General features: G+C 40.9%; 1 protein-coding gene across 1 annotated transcript in view; it reads right to left on the reverse strand.

Annotated features, from left to right (window-relative positions):
- Positions 1 to 5407: 5407 nt before the first annotated feature.
- The window catches only part of galt (galactose-1-phosphate uridylyltransferase), a 249190-nt gene continuing 233144 nt past the window's right edge, over positions 5408 to 21453 (reverse strand). The window contains exon 11 of the mRNA XM_039759657.1: positions 5408 to 5610. Coding sequence (XP_039615591.1) covers positions 5542 to 5610 — 69 coding nt within the window. The 3' untranslated portion in view covers positions 5408 to 5541. The remainder of the gene's footprint in view (positions 5611 to 21453) is intronic.

Raw genomic sequence — 21453 nt, forward strand, 5'->3', positions numbered from 1 at the left:
AAACTCACACTGAACTGCGGTAATAGATTGGTTGTTCTTGACAAAACAGTCGTACGCAAAAGCAGCGGCGTTCTATCGTCCACGGCTCCATGGCTTCAACTAAAAAGAAAATAAAAAAATGCTACGACTTCGCAAACCTAACGCCACCTACCGCACATCTGTTACTCCACCTAGTAGTGAGTTCTAGCCATTTCAAAGACGTCCGTCCTTTCTGCCTCACCCTGTAGAAACCCAAAGAAATGTAAACACCTAGATATTTAAGCAGAATATCATGAGTTTCCCTTTTTTTGCGTGTATTATTAACTTTATTCTATTTCTTGTGTGAACTGTTTGAATTGAATTTCACTAAAATCTTTAAAAATGAAGACACTTGAACTGTGGATTTTTTTTTTGTATACTAATGCCGGAATGACTGTCTAATAGCTGCATTTGAACGATTTTGAACCATTTGGAAGCGCTCGTCAAACGCACCTCTGCTTCTCATTTAGTTAAACTTTTAACTGTGTGTGATTATTTTCAGTAATAAACACTAGTGTCCCAGTGCCACTGGCAGCCATCACACTGCCTGACTCCACCGTGTTTTACAGATGATGTGCTATGCTTTGGATGATGAGCTGTTCCACGCCTTCTCCATACTTTTTTCTTGCCATCATTCTGGTAGAGGTTGATCTTGGTTTCATCTGTCCAAAGAATGTTTTTCCAGAACTGTGCTGGCTTTTTTAGATGTTCTTTAGCAAAGTCCAATCTAGCTTTTCTATTCTTGAGGCTTATGAGTGGTTTGTACCTTGCAGTGCACCCTCTGTATTTACTGTCATGCAGTCTTCTCTTTATGGTAGACTTGGATATCGATATGCTGACCAAGCCCTGGAGAGTGTTGTTCACTTGGTGGGCTGTTGTGAAGGGGTTTCTCTTCACCATGGAAATGATTCTGCGATCATCCACCACTGTTGTCTTCCGTGGACGTCCAGGGCGTCCTTTTTGCTGTTGCTGAGTTCACCAGTGCTTGCTTTCTTTCTCAGGATGTACCAAACTCGTAATATTGTAGCAATTTCTCGGATGGGTTTTTTCTGTTTTGCAGCTTAAGGATGGCTTCTTTCACCTGCATGGAGAGCTCCTTTGACCGCATGTTGTCTGTTCACAGCAAACTCTTCCACATGCAAGCACCACACCTCAAATCAACTGCAGGCCTTTTATCTGCTTAAGTGATAAGACATAACGACGGACTTGAACACACCTGCCCATGAAATAGCCTTTCAGTCAATTGTCCAATTACTTTTGAGCCCCTGAAATGAAGGGATTGTGTTCAAAAATGCTTTAATTGCCTCACATTTTTATGCAATCGTTTTGTTCACCCCACTGAATTAAAGCTGAAAGTCTGCACTTCAACTGCATCTGAGTTGTTTCATTTAAAATTCATTGTGGTGATGTACAGAACCAAAATGAGAAAAAAGTGGTCTCTGTCCAAATATTTATGGGCCTAACTGTATGTGAAGCAGAAAACACATCTTGATTGCAATTCAAGTGTTTGAAAATAGCATGGCTAATAATTCAAGCAAAAATTGACCACAATGCTATCACGGAGATGAAGCAGATTCAAAATGAATATCAGGAGTCCTATGGGGTCCATAGCATTTGATAAACACCGGAATAAAGAACAGTGAAAACTAACACATCTCTGATATTTGAATGGTGAATTCCACCGCAAAGTATAAAATGACAATCTGCACCAGATGGGGAATTTTTTGTTTCATTATTGTTGGACTCCGGACTGGGTGTGTGATGCCCGGGTTGGCTGCAGCTGGCATACACCCTTGAACCCTGGACATCGATAGTTATGATCCAAGAATGGCCTTGACAAAAAGTATACACACACACAGAACAAGAGATGGTGCAAATGGGCAAAATGCTTATATTACTCCAGCAAAAAAAATAAAGCGCAGAGCAGTCAATCAAATAAATATTCTTAAAGAAGCAGTGTCCATGGAGGCTAAAAGCTCATAAATAAATAAATAATTCATAACCTGTGAAGATCCTCATGTAAGAACAATCACAAGTCATAGTGTGTCCTTCTAAAACCGCCATGTCATCTGCTCACCCCGTAAATGTCTCAGCAACAAGAGGATAGTCCACCAGCAGGCATAGTCATCTTTCTAATCTCCCACATTTTCCTGCAACTGTCCATTGGCCTTCAGAAAGGAACGCCACAAGCCCTTCTGCTTTTTCTCTTCAATGGGATCCCACTTGGAATCTTTAATCACACCTGCTCCTTGGGCACCCAGGATGAGTGACATTGTCCAGTGAGCGCCGTCAGGTTTCTCTTCTTTGGGCCACTTTTTCAGCACTTGCCTCCAATGCTGACTCACTGGCTTTGCCAAAGTCCTGTTACTGCATTAATTTTCCTGCTTTCCCTCTTGATTTAATCTCCAGTCTTTTTTTTTCTTCTTCAATCTCCCTTTCTTGATCTCCCCCCTCTGTCCTACTCGGGCTCCTTTTATGGTTGGAAGTCTCAAGTATATTCTTTGCTGCTGTTCAAGATCTGTCTTGAGTCTGATGTTGTGAGACATGAAACCTTCATGGACTCCAGGAAACATCACTGATGATGTGTTCAGGTGTATCGTAATATGGATGTTTAAACAATATAGTAGTAAATCAGTGTAAGCTCCCTCACCCTGTTTTCTGACCCTAGAAATGTATAATAATAAACTGAAATGACCTATTTACTCACCTTGTCCAGGAAACTGCTGTTGTTCTTCTTGCACCTTCTAGATGCACAGCATTTTAAACGTCACTGATAGTGTCACACATGGGTGCATGGGGGGCAATCTAAGGACTTAATGTCAGGGGTTGATGAACTACACTAATGCCTTTTCTCCCTCTTCTGCAGACCACCAGAAGGGAAGCCCAGCTAGAGCTTCACCCATTTCCATTTCCAGACCTAGACCTAGCTCTCCTACTGACATCACCCATCTACACTGTGCACAATTATTAGGCAAGTGAGTATTTTGACCATATCATCATTTTTAATGCGTATATTCCAACTCCAAGCTGTATTAACTTGAATGCTTATTGGATTTAAGCACGTCAGGTGATGTGTATTTGTGTAATGAGGGAGGGTGTGGCCTAAGGAGATCAACACCCTATATCAAGGTGTGCAGAATTATTAGGCAGCTAGTTTTCCTCAGGCAAAATGGGCCAAAAAGAGATTGAACTGACTCTGAAAAGTCAAAAATTGTAAAAAGTCTTTCAGAGGGATGCAGCACTTTTGGAATTGCTAAGATATTGGTGTGTGATCACAGAACCATCAAACATTTTGTTGCAAATAGTCAACAGGGTCGCAAGAAACGTGTTGAGAACAAAAGACAAATTAGCTGCCAAAGATTTGAGAAGAATCAAACGTGAAGCTACCAGGAACCCATTATCCTCCAGTACTTTCATATTCCAGAGCTGCAACCTACCTGGAGTGCCCAGAAGTACAAGGTGTTCAGTGCTCAAAGACATGGCCAAGGTAAGGAGGGCTGAAACCCAACCACCACTGAACAAGAAACATAAGTTGAAACGTCAAAACTGGGCCAAGAAATATCTGAAGACAGATTTTTTCAAAGGTTTTATGGACCGATGAGATGAGAGTGACTCTTGATGGACCAGATGGATGGACCTGTGGATCAGTAATGGGCACAGAGCTCCACTCCAACGTGGAGGTGGGGTACTGGTATGAGCTGGTATTTTTAAAGATGAGCTAGTTGGACCTTTTGCATTGAAGATGAACTCAAAATCAACTCCCAAACCTACTGCCAGTTTTTGAAGACACTTTCTTCAAACAGTGATACAGGAAAAGACCATGATTTTTATGCAGGCCAATGCTCCATCACTTGCATCGAAGTTCTCCACTGTGTGGCCAGCCAGTAAAGGCCTTAAAGATGAAGGAATAATGACATGGCCCCTTCCTCATCTGACCTAAACCCTATCGAGAACTTGTGGGCACTTCTTAAACGCTAGATTTACGGGGGAGAAAAACAATACACCTCTCTGAAGAGTGTCTGGGAGGCTGTAGTCACTGCTCCACAAAAAGCTGATCGTCAACAGATCAAGAAACTGACAGACTCCATGAATGGAAAGGCTTATGACTGTTATTGGAAAGAAGGGTGGCTATATTGGTCATTGATTGATTGATTGATATTTTTTGAAATGTCAGAGATGTTTATTTGTAAATTTTGAGGTGTTTGTTTATTATTCTCACTATAACAGATGAAAATAAACAAGTGAGATGGGAAAATTTTCATTTTCCTTTAGTTGCATAATAAATCTGCACACTAATAGTTGCCTAATAATTATGCACATATGTATTCCCCTGATGATGTTCACACTCACATTTCCGTTGTGAAACATTCAGGTTTCAGGTTTATTAACATTTTGGATTGACTGATAGCACTGTGTTTGTTCCATATTAAAATTAATCCTCAAAAATACAACTTGCCTAATAATTGTGCACACAGTGTATTCATGCCCAGCACCTATAAGACCCAAGCACTCCACTCTCCAGCTTAGTTAGTGTTTTGATTCAGTCCTTGTGTTTACTCGAACCTAATCATTTGCTGTATTGTGATAATATACGGGGTGGACCCCCCAAAACCTTTCTATTTGTTCTTGTGTCTTTTACAGTAGATAGATAGAATATGGAAGGCTATATAATAGATAGATAGATAGATAGATAGATAGATAGATAGATAGATAGATAGATAGATAGATAGAAATGAAAGGCACTATATAATAGATAGATAGATAGATAGATAGATAGATAGATAGATAGATAGATAGATAGATAGATAGATAGATAGATAGATAGATCTGAAAGGCACTATATAATAGATAGATAGATAGATAGATAGATAGATAGATAGATATGGAAGGCACTATAGATAAAAAGATAGATAGATGTGAAAGGCCTAACTGCGAAGCAGCAGCGCTACCCACTGCACCACCGTGCAGCCCCTTGTGTATACCATCCAGCCATCCATCCATTTTCCAACCCAATAAATCCAAACACAGGGTCACGGGGGTCTGCTGGAGCCAATCCCAGCCAACACAGGGCACAAGGCAGGAACCCACCACAGGCCAGACACATACACACCCACACACCAAGCACACATTAGGGCCAATTTAGAATCGCCAATCCACCTAACCTTCATGTCTTTGGACTGTGGGAGGAAACTGGAGCGCCCGGAGGAAACCCACGCAGACATGGGGAGAACATGCAAACTCCATGCAGGGAGGACCCGGGAAGCGAACCCGGGTCCCCTGTGTATACTTGCAATACGTAAAAAAAAAAATTCATGGTGTGTACTTACTTTCTCACATGACTGTATAACTGTGTATGCTTGCACTTAATAACCATATAATGAAGAAGGAACAGAAAACGCCACTGCAGTTTTATTGGTAGTAGCAGTATTGCTCGTTTATATAGTGATCCCACAAAGGTAAGATCAATTTCCAGGAGTTACAATTCTTGCCTGGGTCCTACTTGAAGGATGCCTGTATTTCATTTCAAGTTTCTTTTTCCTGCTTTTTCATGGCATAGTGCTCCTCAGATAGATTCCGTAGTCTCTCCGCAGCCTTAAAAAAAAAGAAAAAATAGAGGGTGAAAACAACTAAAGACACTGGTTAAAGTCAGACAGAGCAACGAAATGCTTTGAAGAAAATCAGAAAAAATACTTCATGGTCTTTAGTTTTCAATGTTAAAAAAATGCATTAAATGAAATTTTTAAAATAAATGTTATATTGTCATATATCAAAAGCTATATTTGTAGTATAAATGAAAAGAAATGGTGCCTTCTGTGCGGCGTATGCCCGCGTCCATGTGGGTTTTCTGCAGGCACGCTGCACACCTCCTACAGGGTAAGTGAGGTGCGTTTATGGCCGTGTTTATGTGCATCCTGGCACGGCGTCATTTTGCCATGTACAGTTTTATTTTTGGAGTAACAATAAAATATTTACTCAAGGCCATCAGCGCTATTACCCAAACCAACCATAAGCTTAGAGACACGGGGACGGTGACATAGTTTATGACACAGCTCTACAACTTCATGATATTCCTTCAGGATTTCATCCTAGAGCTATATCTTTTTAAAGTAATGAAGAACAGGCCTCTGCAAAAACTTGAATTTAATAAAAATTGCTATTTTCAGCTTTCTGTAACCGCACGATATTAGTCATCCTCAAGTGCTGAAACTGCTGTAGGTGACACACTGGCATGAGTGCTGTTACCTCTTTATCTCCATTTTCAAGGTTAATTTGTGACTCTAAACTGGCCTAGTATGAGTGTGTGTTTGGTTTGTGTGTAAGTGTGTTCTGGGATGGACCAATGCTCCAAAATTGCGTCCCACCTTCCAGAATGGGCATTGGTTTCTCAGGATCCTATCTATACTAATAAAAGGCAAAGCCCTCACTGACTGACTGACTGACTGACTGACTGACTCACTCACTCACTCACTCACTCATCACTAATTCTCCAACTTCCCGTGTAGGTAGAAGGCTGAAATTTGGCAGGCTCATTCCTTACAGCTTACTTACAAAAGTTAGGCAGGTTTCATTTCGAAATTCTACGCGTAATGGTCATAACTGGAACCTATTTTCGTCCATATACTGTAATAGACTGCAGCTCGATGGCCGTGGGAGTCGGAGTTGCGTCTCGCATCATCACGCCTCCAACGTAATTGAGTGACTGCCCATATAAGGTAAATATTCGCGGATCAAGGACTGTGCTTAGCATCTTCATAAGTAAAAATATCTGAATCACAAACTGATATTAATTATATTTTGTCCATGAATACTTATTAAATAATTCCAAATAGTCTGTCCGCTTCCTTTCATAGCTTTTCTGATGGTTGTGCTGCTTCCAGGCATGTATTTTCGTATTAAAGCATTTAACCAATCACATTTCAGCCATCATTTGTTGCCAGGCAGAGAGGCCTTCACAATCCGTTGTGCAGGCACTCTAACACAGAATAAATGTCAATTAACCTGTTGCTTCAACCAATCAGATTTTGAGTTGGTATTCAGACCCATTGATTGGATAGAAGCCGATATGAGGAACTCTACGAGGCCACTGAACACACCGCAAGCGCTCCGAGTGCAAGATCCTCGCACGCACTACGGCCAACTCCATGGCAGGATTCTGGACAATATTATTCGCCAGACACAGACCACATTTCAAGACAACGAAAACCTGATGTTTGTCACGCTCCTCGAGCCCCAGAAGTTTCAGGAATACAAGACAAATTTCCCGCATGCAGCCTTCTCCAGTTTAACACAAGAGCCACGGAGCGGTTTTTGATCTGTCTCGGTTAAAAACAGAACTGACTGTAATGTATGCCATGGATGATTTTGCAGGAAAATCTCCCACAGATCTCCTTGACTTCCTTCATCAGAAAAATCTGAATGAGAACATGGGGCAGCTGTTCACATTGGTATATTTGGTGGTGACCATTCCCGTGTACACTGCTTCTGTCAAGCGGACATTTTCAGCCCTAAAGCGAATTAAAACTTATGCCAGAAATACGACAGGGTAGGTTCGACTTTCAGCATTAGCTTTGATGGCGATAGAAAGGGACTTTTTGATGGAACTGAAGCGCACAGATAATCCGTACGACAGAGTAATTGAACTGTTTTTGAGGAAAGAGAGGAGGATGGATTTTGTTTACAAATAATCCAAATTTTTAGTAAGTAAAATGTTGCGATTTTCCTAAATAATATTGCAAGTTTATGAGTTATTATTGATGTTTTTTATGTGTGTCGCGGCTGTGGCTGCAGTAGAAAGGAACTTGTTCACCCCTGGTTTGTCTATTCAATAAAGGCATTTATTGTGGCTACAGGAGTTATCTATCTGTGATGCAGCGGCTCTTTATTACTGTATTTCTGCATATTAAGATGTTTTTTATAACCATAAATTAGTTTTTGAGGGGTGGGTTGATTCAGACGGAGCACTACTGAAGGCCTAGGTGTGAGATGCACGGTCCGCCAATGGACCAGATGATACGTAAATTTGATGAATATTTCAACCCGAAAATAAACAAAACTGTAGAGAGGTTCACATTATACTTCTCCCAGTGCGTCTCTCTAAATCCTCCGTGCGAGAACATTATCATAAGGCTTAACAATCTTATCGTTACACCTTCTACGTGCACCGAACTGTCCTTATTACAAAGAACAGGTCATCCACCTGAAGTTAAGCAAGTTCTTGAATGGAAGACCAACCAGGAAAAGCTTTGGTTGCTGTTGGAAGAGATCTTGGTGAAGCAAGCAGGGAGTGCCTACCCTATGGTCTGAATGTGGACCCCAATGCCCCAGTGCAGTGATGGGGACACTGTGCTGTGAAAATAGTGTTGTCCTACGGATGAGATATAAAACCGAGGTCCTGACTCTCTGTGGTCATTAAAGATCCCTGGGCATCCTTCATAAAGAGTAGGGTGTATCCTGATGCCTTGACCAAATTGTCCACCACTGCCTGGTCATTCTGACTACCTGACTCTAATTGTCTATCTCTCTCTCTCACCCCTTCACCACCTAACTGTTGATGTGTTAAGTAAAGCACCCACACAAGCAGCGTATAAAGATAGATTGGACTTGCTCCGGAGCACAGAGTTGCTATATAAGAAAGGGCAAAACAGGCTCTTTTTCTTTAGGAGACCGCATTCCTTTAATGTGTGTACTGACATCCTTCACATCTTCTACAAGTCTGTGATGACCAGTGTGATTTTCTGTGCTGTGCTGGGCTGTTAACATCATTTGAAGAGAGGCCCACCAAATCAACAAGCTAATTAAAGTGCAGGCTCAGTTATTGGACGCACTCTGGACCACCTGGAAGAAGCAGCTAAGGAGAGAATTAAAAGAAAACTTGAGTGCCATTATGAACAATGCTGCACATCTTCTGTCTGACACAGCGACACAGAGGATTTTCAGCCAAAGAATTATTCAAAAGAAGTGTGTTTGTGGTAAGCATAATGCCGCAAAATGGCTGCTGTCACATCATCAAGGAGGATGCTGCACATTAGTGGTGATTGAATCGGCTGCCCACTCACTATGTAAAGTGCTTTGAGTAGTGAGAAAAGTGCTACAGTTGTGTTTGAAAGTTCGTGAACCCTTTAGAATTTTCTATATTTCTGCATAAATATGACCTAAAACATCATCAGATTTTCACTCAAGTCCTAAAAGAATATAAAGAGAAACCAGTTAAACAAATGAGACAAAAACTATTATACTTGGTCATTTATTTATTGAGGACAATGATTGAATATTACATATTTGTGAGTGGCAAAAGTATGTGAACCTCTAGGATTAGCAGTTAGTTTGAAGGTGAAATTCGAGCCGGGTGTTTTCAATCAATCAGGTGTGAGTGGGCACCCTGTGTTATTTAAAGAACAAGGATCTATCAAAGTCTGCTCTTCACAACACGTTTGTGGAAGTGTATCATGGCACAAACAAAGGAGATTTCTGAGGACCTCACAAAAAGAGTTGTTGATGCTCATCAGGCTGGCAAAGATTACAAAACCATCTCTAAAGAGTTTGGACTCCACCAATCCACAGTCAGACAGATTGTGTACAAATGGAGACAATTCAAGACCATTGTTACCCTCCCCAGGAGTGGTCGACCAACAAAGATCACTCCAAGAGCAAGGCGTGTAATAGTCAGTGAGGTCACAAAGGACCCCAGGGTAACTTCTAAGCAACTGAAGGCCTCTCTCACATTGGCTAATGTTCATGTTCATGAGTCCACCATCAGGAGAACACTGAACAACAATGGTGTGCATGGCAGAGTTGCAAGGAGAAAGCCACTGCTCTCCAAAAAAAACATTGCTGCTCGTCTGCAGTTTGCTAAAGATCACGTGGACAAACCAGAAGGCTATTGGAAGAATGTTTTGTGGACGGATGAGACCAAAATAGAACTTTTTGGTTTAAATGAAAAGCGTTATGTTTGGAGAAAGGAAAACACTGCATTCCAGCATAAGAACCTTATCCCATCTGTGAAACATGGTGGTGGTAGTATCATGGTTTGGGCCTGTTTTGCTGCATCTGGGCCAGGACAGCTTGCCTTCATTGATGGAACAATGAATTCTGAATTATATCAGAGAATTCTAAAGGAAAATGTCAGGACATCTGTCCATGAACTGAATCTCAAGAGAAGGTGGGTCATGCAGCAAGACAACGACCCTAAGCACACCAAAGAATGGTTAAAGAAGAATAAAGTTAATGTTTTGGACTGGCCAGTCCTGACCTTAATCCATCGAAATGTTGTGGAAGGACCTGAAGCAAGCAGTTAATGTGAGGAAACCCACCAACATCCCAGAGTTGAAGCTGTTTTGTACGGAGGAATGGGCTAAAATTCCTCCAAGCGGTGTGCAGGAATGATCAAAAGTTACTGGAAACATTTAGTTGCAGTTATTGGGGGGTCACACCAGATACTGAAAGCAAAGGTTCACATACTTTTGCCACTCACAAATATGTAATATTCAATCATTTTCCTTAATAAATAAATGACCAAGTATAATATTTTTGTCTCATTTGTTTAACTGGTTTCTCTTTATCTACTTTAAGGACTTGAGTGAAAATCTGATGATGTTTTAGGTCATATTTATGCAGAAATATAGAAAATTCTAAAGGGTTCACAAACTTTCAAGCACAACTGTAAATAAATGTAATGAATTATTATTATTATTATTATTAGTTTCCCAAGACCACAGTGGCCTCCATAATTCTTAAATGGAAGAAGTTTGGAACAATCGTTATTCTTCTTGAGGAGAAGAGAAGAGGAGAAGGGTGATTAAGAACCCTATGGTCACTCTGGCTAAGATCTGGAGAACCTGTGTGGAGATGGGACAAATTTCCAAACTTCCAAAAGGACAACCACCATAGCAACACTGCACTAATATGGGCTTTATGGCAGAGGGGTGAGAAAACACATGAAACACCACTCAGAGTTTGCAAAAAAGGCACTTAAGGGATTCTCAGGTTATGAGAAACAAGATGGTCTCATGAAACCAAGATCAAGCTGTTTGACCAAAATTCTAAGTGTCCAGTGTGAAGAAAACCGGGCACTGCCCATCACCTGTGCAATACCCTTCCATTGGCAGATCATGGGGGTGGCAACATCATGTATGTTTTTCAAAAGCAGGGACTGGTAGATTAGACAGGATTGAGGGGAAGCTGAACAGAGTAAAGTACAGAGATATTCTTAATAAAAATTAGCTTCAAAGCGCTCTGAACCTCACACTGGGTTGAAGATGCACCTTCCAACAGGACAAAGCAAAGACAACTCTGGAAATGCCCTTGAGTGGCCCAGTCAGAGCCCAATTTATTACCTCTAGGGAGACCTGGAAGTAGCTGTCCACCGACAGTCTCCATCCAACCTGACAGAACTTGAGAGGATCTGCAAAGACAATCCAAAAATCTCCAAATACTTGTTGTTTCAGACCCAAGAAAATCCCAGGCTGCAATGGCTGGGAAAGGGGCTTCAAAAAAGTGTGGAGTGAAGGTTCTGAATACTCCCTCACTCCCCACACCACTGCTATCCTTGTTCATAGCCTTGTCACTTCTCGTCTGGATTATTGCAATTGCCTTTTCTTTGGTCTTTCTCATGAATCTCTTTATAAGCTTCAACTGGTCCAGAATTCAGCTGCCCGCATCATTACTAGAAGCCCCTCTATTCACCATATCACTCCCGTTTTGCAGCAGCTTCATTGGCTTCCAGTTAAGTTCTGCATTCAATTCAAAATTCTCCTACTAACTTTTAAGGCTATCCACACCTTGCCCCTACATATCTGTCCAACCTCCTCCATGTTGCCATTCCCTCCTGTACCCTTAGATCCTCTTCCTCCATCCACTTGACTGTCCCCTTCGTCCATCTTACCACTATGGGGAGCACAGCATTCAGTTGCTCTGCTCGCCAGCTTTGGAATTCACTACCATCTGAGCTTAGAAATATTGAATCATTTTCACTTTTCAACTCTAAACTTAAAACTCATTTGTTTAAGACTGCTTTTTCTCTTGATTACAATTGCTCTGTCTGATTTTAACTTCTGTATTTTACTTTTGTTTATAGTCTGTGCTTTGTCTATTGTTTGGTGTCCTTGAGTGTTTAAAAACCCTACAAATAAATAAAATGTATTATTATTATGTTAATGGGGCATTTCAGTTTTTTATTTTTGATAAATTTGCAGAAATTTCTAAAATCTCGTTTTCGCTTTGTCATTCTGGGGTATTGAGTGTGGCATGATGAGAGAAAAAATAAATGTAAATGACTGTAGCAAAAGACTAAAACATGACAAGATGTGAGGGGCCTGAATACTTTCTAAAGACATGTATGCCTTTATTCATATTGTATGCCTTTATTCATATTGTATGCCTTATTCATATTTCTATGAGAAAGTGATTGTTTTTGTTTTATCTGTTTGTAAGGTGTAGCTGAGGTATGCTTAGAAGCTTTTTTGGCAAGACTTAAGCCATTGCAGGCAATACTCCAGGACTGCTGCTGTTACAAATTCTGACTCTGGACCTCCATTTGCATTTGAACGCAGTAATGGAGGCTCACAATGATATTAATGATCAAAGGATGAGGAAGCCAAATGAGCACCTGTGTAACCTCATTTCATTTATTTTATCCTTTGCTTTAAGTGTTTCACTGTGTCTGTCTGTTTTCTAGTGAGATTCCAATCCATCCATTATCCAACCCACTACATCCTAACTACTGGGCCACAGGGGTCTGCAGGGGCCAATCCCAGCCAACACAGGGCACAAGCAGGAAACAGCCCACTACAGGGCACACACACACCAAGCACACACATTAGGGACAATTTTGGATCGCCAATGTACCTAACCTGCATGTCACTGGACTGTTGGAGGAAACCCACGCAGACACGGGGAGAACGTGCAAACTCCACGCAGGTAGGACCCAGGAAGCGAACCCAGGTCTCCTTACTGCGTGGCAGCAGTGCTACCACTGTGCCACCATGCCACCCCTAGTGAGATTAAATAGTAGTTTAAGTAAAATAAGACAGTATTCCACTCTGCACTTTCTGAACTCAGTTTATGTACTCCAGCGACAGGAGGAGCTGAAGCTTATCCAAACCACAATGGGAAGAAGACACAAACTAGAAACACACCTCTTCATCTTAGGATATCCTCTTTCTTACATCATGCCAATTTTATTCAGTGATTTCTGGCACTCTTACTCATCCTAGGACAATTTACAATAGACACGCTGGACAAATTTAAGGGTCCAAGGGAGAAGATGGAGAGGATACTAGAGAATCTGCAAAAACCCCACACATACACGAGAAAGTGTGAACTTCACACAGATAATTCTCAGGATGCTGCTTAAAAATCGGGGTCTTGTGGCTCTGATATAGCAGCATTAACCACTGTGTCACACAAGTGAAATTAAAATTGTTAAATACCCTAAGATGCGTATCTTAGGAATATGAGAGGAAACCGGACTGGAGAACACTGTTGTATAGGAAACAGTTTAACTGTTTCAGCTGACAGATCTCTGGTGACAGTCATTAGCCTGGAAGTCAAGCTGAACAAGAGTGCACCGTATACTGAGGAAATGAGAAGACAAAGCAGACATTTAGAACATTTTGCTTGATAAGACTGTGCAGCTATTGATTCCTATGGGAAAGTAACCTTGAGCGTAATGATAATGATGTCTGTAACATTTTCTGTGTGTTTTGAGAAACTGTAAAAATGTTGAGGCACTCTGCTAATGGAGATTAAAAAAACAAGAAAGCTTGGGGTTTTGTGTATGCAAGAAGGAAGGAGAAGAGTGGCAGCTCTTTACGAGACATTTTTAAATAAAGAACTTTCTTTCAGTTGCTGCTTTTCTGACACGTTTGCAAAAATCTCAGTTCATTTGCTGCTGGGTAAAAAAAAAAAATGGCTGTTTCATGGAGTTCTCTCTCACTGGTATGAAATCTTTTTCTTTTCTTTTAATTTTTGATTCAGAATATTTCTATACATGCAAACCAAAGGAGTGGTTTAGTGACTTTGAGCAGGCGAGAAAGACAGAGAAGGATGCTGGTTCTACACAGTCTTTAAAGACTCCAGTTTTCGTTTCTCTAGATCACAGAAAGAATTTTTGGATGAACTATGATGTCAATTGTACCCCTCAATGTAAAACTCTGCCCTACTATTTGTACCAACATATCGCTGTAAGTCTGCATTAATTTAAACCCTTTTTACTGAAGAGGACAGACCTCAGTATCTATCAGGCTTAGAAACCAGTGTTTTGGGGACTACAGTCCTATGCTTTGCTGTCTCCTTATTTTTCCTTTTAATTTTGTTCCTTATCTAAACAAAGCTTCTGCTTTGGCATCCGAAAACCCTGAGCTCTTTGGTCTTTTGCCTTACAATATATCATTTGTAACGAAACAAATGGGCCATCTGGGAAGGTTTCAACTTTATCCTTGCCATTCGTAATTGGACTGAATGAAGACTTTGGGAACCCAACCAGGACGTATGATTCTTTGTATTGCTTTATATTTGCTGCTTTTGGTTTTGATGGAAATAAATACAATAACATTTTTAGGTGAAAGCTTAAAGCCAGTGTGTATGTTTGACTGCTACTAGGGTTGCCAAGAGGCTTAGATTGTCATTCTTTGCCTAATTATGGCCCTTAAGGGACGAGATGAAGCTTTGTGAAGTTCTCTATTGTTAGTATACCACCAGTAAGAAAGCAGTCTGTCTTAGGGGTCCCTAGGATTTGATAGAGCATGAACAGTGAGACAGGTAGGAGGTGATAGGTAACAGTTCTATAGTTGGTTTTGAAATTTCTTCCTACCACACATTTAGAAAAGAACCTAAGAAATTAGTTGATACTTTTTGTGTAAGGTGCATGTAATAAGTGATGTTATCCACCTTAGTGTCTGTGTGTGCGTCTGGTGTTATGTCTGCTGTATACCATTTGGTACGGGATTCATAAAAGCAGTGTTAATGTTCTTAATGCTGCACCTGTTGGAATGAAAAATGCAATGCATTTATAAAATACATTTCAACAGATGGTGCTCTGCAAATATTATTGGTGAACTAGCAAAATACCCCCGCTTCGCAGCGGAGAAGTAGTGTGTTAAAGAAGCAATGAAAAGAAAAGGAAACATTTTGAAAATAACGTAACCTGATTGTCAATGTAATTGTTTTGTCACTGTTGTGAGTGATGAGTGTTGTTGTCATATATATATATATATATATATATATATATATATATATATATATATATATATATATATATACACACACACATAAACATATATATATATATACATATCTATACATATACACATATATACATACATATATATCTACATATATACACACATATACATACATACACACACATATATACACACAAATACATATATATATATATATATATATATACATACATACACACACAGCTATTTCAGTATCAGTGCAATACGCTGTTTGTTAAAACGGTTGACTCCGCTCTTACGTGCAATAACAAATCAAATCATTCAGTTGTCTTTGCTCATATGTCATTTTAGAGCTGGACGCCTGGCATCTTTTTTGTTCTTCAAAGTCACCAAAGCGCCGTGCAAACTCAGTGCGCAATAACTGTAGTAAGCGGTAAGTGTCGGCAAGGCAGCTGAAGCGCTGCATTATGGGATCTGTAGTTTATTGTGTTACCAGCGCTTCATATACCCGGCTTTAATAACAATAATACAGTATATAAAATGATCTCGGGCGGATATAATTACACGCGGGCGGATGTGGCCCGCGCCCTTGAGTTTGACACATATGGACTAAATAGAACTTGAAAAGATATATTTTTCAAATGTGATCGCTAATTCAGATAGAGTTGACGCCAAGACTACAGCCTGCATGCCTCAATGAGTCATCCTCCCTCGCTCTTACTTTTTACCGCTCATCTAATGAATACACTGAGTATGGCTTTACCAAAACAATCATTGATGGCTAATAAAGTATCCATTATTCGAGTATGTAGAGCGGGATATATATACATACATACATATATATATATATATACACGCGTATCGCAGCGGAGAAGTAGTGTGTTAAAAAAGGTAGAAAAGAAAAGGGAACATTTTAAAAATAACGTAACATGACTGTCAATATACAGTATTTGTTTTGTGAGTGTTACTGAGTGTTGCTGTCATCAAGGATTTGATTATCATTATTTCTTTCAATCAGGTTCGTATTTGTAGGATGTGTTGTGTTCAAGTTACATTCCGTGTTTGTCAATCGTTGTAAAGATGACAGGTTTCATTCATCGATTTGTTTCTTACTGCATCAATAAACAGCTCGTCTTCTTCTTTATCTGAGACCTGACACACTGCATGCACGGGTTTTTTTTACACCGTCTTCCTTTAGCGGACATTGACTTTTTCCACCGTGTGCTTTGTTTCCACAGTAGCTGCATTTATGAATATGCTTATCAGACGCTTCATATTTTTTGCTGCCTTTTCAATTGTGTAATTCGGTTTTTGTTCAGCGCTCTTTGGAACTGTTGCTTTTTTCTGTGCACTCGCGCCAGTTCACGTGAGCCACTCGGTGTACTTGCATCGAAGGTTCCCAGCTGTGCTGGTGCCATCTCGTGCTATGTCCATAGCTTTATTTAATGTTACCTTAGTCCTGGCACTTAAAACTTTCTCTCGCAGTTTCTCTGAGTTTGTGTCAAACACCACCCTGACCATCTCATCTTCCTCTCCATAAGCACAGTCCTTCACCCGTGAATATTTACCCGTGGCAGTTTGCTATTGGATTGCCGCTGACGGACGGCCTTATATGGGCAGGCACTAAATTACAAACGCCAGCGGCAGCCTGTCTATGAACTTAATTTAAAGTGTAGGTTTACATCGTGCTTTGTTTCCGAAGTAGCAGAACTCATGAATATGGTTGTATATGTCACTCGCTCGCTTCTTATTGTTTCGCTGCCTTCTCAATTATATAATGCATGTTTTCTTGAGCGCTTTTTTGAGGTCTTCCTGGTTTTTTATGTACTGCGTGATTATGTGGGAGGCGTGATGATGTCACACGAAACTCCCCCACGGCGTTGAAGCTCATCTCCATTACAGTAAATGGAGAAAAACTGCTTCCAGTTATGACCATTACGCGTAGAATTTCGATATAAAACCTGCCCAACTTTTGTAAGGAAGCTGTAAGGAATGAACCTGCCAAATTTCAGCCTTCCACCCACACGGGAAGTTGGAGAATTAGTGATGAGTCAGTGAGTGAGTCAGTGAGTCAGTGAGTCAGTGAGTGAGTCAGTGAGTGAGTGAGTGAGTGAGGGCTTTGCCTTTTATTAGTATAGATACATCCAACAGAGAGGAACAGAAGTCAGCGTATTTGATTTCAACCCATCTTAAATGAATCAAGTGACATAATAAAACTCATGAGAAAAAATATTATGGATAGGAAAACTCTATAACAACCATCCTAAAGCTAGGATTCAGACTCATGGGAATTAGAGCTAAAAAATAGCAGCAACGTGCCACTCTGTAACACAGCGTGTCTGGGGTACGTGCATTTTAAATAAATTGATAATACACTTTCATTTTCAGATGGTAGTGTGGCAGAGTCGCTCAGAAGGCAGATGTGTGGGCAGATGATGCTGCAATCACTTGTGGATTCACTTGTTCCCTTATCAGCACTGGAGCCATGATTGCCGCATCTGCATCCCATAGGGTTTTAAAAGGAAACCGAAACACGAGAGAGGGAGAGAGAGAAATAAAGAGAAACGAGAGCCAGGAGTGAAAGTGCAGCATTGGATGAGGGTTGGTAGCCCAGAGGAGCGAGTGACCTGTGCTCCATGGGATGGATCATTCCTTGCTGAACTTCCAGAAGACCAGGTACAATGGTGGTGTCCTTCTTAGAGATCCCAAGGATGCTAAGAGTGCGTAGGGGAAGACGGGAGGACAGCTGGAGCAAAACGGTCTGGCAGTCAAGATTGGAGAGGGAAGGGAGGGCCGCAGCAGCTGGTGTCTCTGCCAACTGAGCAATCTTTTGGGTGAGGTGGGAAGACAAAGGATTGGAGGACATGTTGGGCTCAGAAAGAAGGGGGAAGAAAAGAGAGGTCTCGATTACTGTCTGGTTTTATTCCAATCTTATTATTGATTTATTTATTGGATTTCAACTCATGGTTTATCACAGATTTTACAGATTATTTATTAATTGATTGAAGATTCCTGCACTGCACTTTTGAACACTACTTTTTGTTTTAAGCAAAAGCACTACTGTAGACACTTTGCACCAAAACCTTGCTGACTGTGAGTGTCCTCATTTGCCTGGCTCATCCTTGAATACGTTAGTTCTGGGTTCAAGAGGCCCCTGGAAGCAATCAAGGAGAGTGGAGCTAAGGACTGTCACACCCTCACCAGGGGAGTTTAAAGCTTCTCTATACACTACCCATCCTGGGTATGATGTTAATCTGCATACATCCCAGCGTGTAGGCCCTCCAACCTGCAGGGAAAACCTTGGTGGCAATATTGGCACTCCAGCCACCATAAAAACTCTCATACTGTTCCACTCCATCTTAACTATTGTGGTGCTGAGGTGTCACCATTGCATGGCTGCACTCGGGTCCTCATCTGGAACCTGAGTTGGTTTGTCGTGTGGTGGGAGCAGCAATGCGCTCTATCAGCGTGTGCTCCAAACCTCTATACACTGACATTCACATTATTCGCTTAGAAGAAACTGCCCATCTTAAAAAATAACAATAACATAGAGAGAATTACATAAACTGCATATATAGTATATAACCCTAACTCTAAGCCTAACCCTATCTGCAAACTGCAGACAGTGACCAGTCCAGGATTCCAATCCTAAAGATGTGAGGCAGCACCACAATCTATTTTGTCACCATGCTCCCTAATGACACCATTTAACACAGGATACACTCACTGTTTGACATGGAACTAAAAATAGCGGGCAGTGCTTACCATTAAATCATTGTGCCACACATTGGGTAAATTTAAATTTGTAAAACAATTATGGCTTAGTACAAAGCAGAGAACATTTAATGAGACTGCTCAGGAGATAAGACAAGGGCAGAATGGAACAAAAGGTCAGATACTGGCAGATTGTTACCACAGATGGCTAAACCTAGATGTTAAACAAAAATCAAAATCAAAAAATCAAAAATCGAGATCAAAACCAGACACACAATAGGATTTTTTAGAAAAAGCTAAATACACGCATTAGTAGGATTTATCCACAAACTCGGAAAAGGAAATACCCTAAAGGGCGACAGTTTAAACTGTGTGATAGAAGCACAGACCAGACATCGTGAAAAGGTTTGGGGCAGCCACTCGTATAATATCTCTGGCTGCAAAAGGCTTTTTAAAATAACAGAGTTGTTCACAAGACTTCAAAACAGAAATGATTCCTTGGTGGTAAGATGGCGGCTTTAAAGGTCCGTATCGGAAGTGACATCATCGAAGGGGCCGGAACCGGAAGAGACATCTTCTGTACCGGAAGTGACCCCATCTAAGGGGCCGGAAGTGACATCCTCTAAGGGGCCGGAACAGGAGGTGACATCGTCTGACCTGGACATGATGTCATTAAAGGGCCCGGAACCGGAAGTGAGGTCTTTGGAGGCGGCGGAACTTGGCAGGATTCCACAGAAAAGGTCTGCAGGGAACTGAGAAAGACAGTCAGTGCACCCCAGTGCCCCCCAGTCGGATGTGGTATTACCATTACTTAAGCCCTTTAGCTGCCTCCTACTCGAACATGTGTGACAACTGTTTTAACCGGTACTAGAAGGCCACGATTTCTGACAACACGCCCCTTCCAACATGGAGGATATGTAAACTGAATACCGGCAATCACCAGGCTGAAACTGAAATCTACTTTCCTGGAACTGCAAGGCAGCAGTATTAATACTTTTACCCCTGCTACTCTGCCCCAGGGACACACTTACTTTATAGCCTGAAGCTGTGCCACCAAAAAGCCAATTTAAAGTTACTAATTAGGAATGGAGAAGGAAAAACAAGCTGGAGGACCTACAAAAACATACAGATTTGAAGAGACCCCTCACAGTAGGTCCCCAGATCAAGAATCAAAACCCAAGTCCTTGGAGCAGTGAGGTGGGAATACTTAAAGGTGTCATAAGAAAGAATAAACTTCTGCCTTGGTTAGAATTTGGGAAAAGAATTGATTTTTTTTTTATTTAGAATGTGTCGAAATCAATATTGGATGCCTTTTTTCTCCCGTATTCTCTTAACACAGTGCAGAAGTGAGCTAGCGAGCTCACAAAAGACTATGCGTGCTTATGTAAAGTGCATCCAGGCAATATAAATAATACTTGTTGACAGACTGCCTAATGTAATGCTCCAAATGCACAATAGGACATCCTAGGAATCAGGCTGTCGTCTTGGACTGCTAGCACATTGGCGCTTTCATGTAACGTTTTAAAGTTTTTTACTTAGCCATCTCTTTTCTTTTGTGGTAAACATGGCTGTTTAATGTGTATTCAATTTCTTGCACAGCATGTTGCACTTCCTTTTTGAACTTGGTGCCAGCTTTATGACAGACCAAAGTTACAAGCTCTGGTATTTAACCTGTCACTCACAATTTTGCCTACTGATTCTTATTTTCTGAAAAACCAGACAAAAGCCTCCAAAATACTCAGAAGTGCGATGTGGAATTCTAAGTGGATCAAGCTACTCATGGGGTCATGTTCTCTGCAGCACGCTTACCAGCCGTACCGTCTGAAAGGAAGTGTTCATTTAATGGTACTGCAGTTAAGGGTTTATCAGAATTGTGGGTTTCAAGAAGAGAACATGTGGGCCATATTTTCATAGTATCACACAAGCACACTTTTAAAGTCCATCCATCTTTTTTGAATCTGCTTGATCATGGCCACATTAGCTTCAAGGCAGGAACCCGCCATGAATGATGCAGCAGTCCATTACTGGGCACATTCATACACACATCCATAGAGGGTCAGTTTTGGGCTGCCATATACAACCCCAATTCCAATCCAAGTTGGGACGTTGTGTAAAACGTAAATAAAAACAGAATACCATGATTTGCAAATCCTTTTCAACCTATATTCAATTGAATACACTACGAAGACAAGATATCGAATGTTTAAACTGATAAACTTTATTGTTGTTTTGCAAATTTTTACTCATTCTGAATTTGGTGCCTACAACACGTTCCAAAAAAGCTGCGACAGGGGCATGTTTACCACTGTGTTATATCACCTTTCGTTTTAACAACACTCAATAAGCATTTGGGAACTGAGGACACTAATCGTTGAAGCTATGTAGGTGGAATTCTTTCCCATTCTTGCTTGATGTACAACTTCAGTTGCTCAACAGCCCGGGGTCTCCGTTGTCGTATTTTGCGCTTCATAATGTGCCACACATTTTTAATGGGAGACAAGTCTGGACTGCAGGCAGGCCAGTCTAGTACCCGCACTCTTTT

The sequence above is a fragment of the Polypterus senegalus genome, chromosome 7, assembly GCF_016835505.1.
Source record: "Polypterus senegalus isolate Bchr_013 chromosome 7, ASM1683550v1, whole genome shotgun sequence".
NCBI lineage: Eukaryota > Metazoa > Chordata > Cladistia > Polypteriformes > Polypteridae > Polypterus > Polypterus senegalus.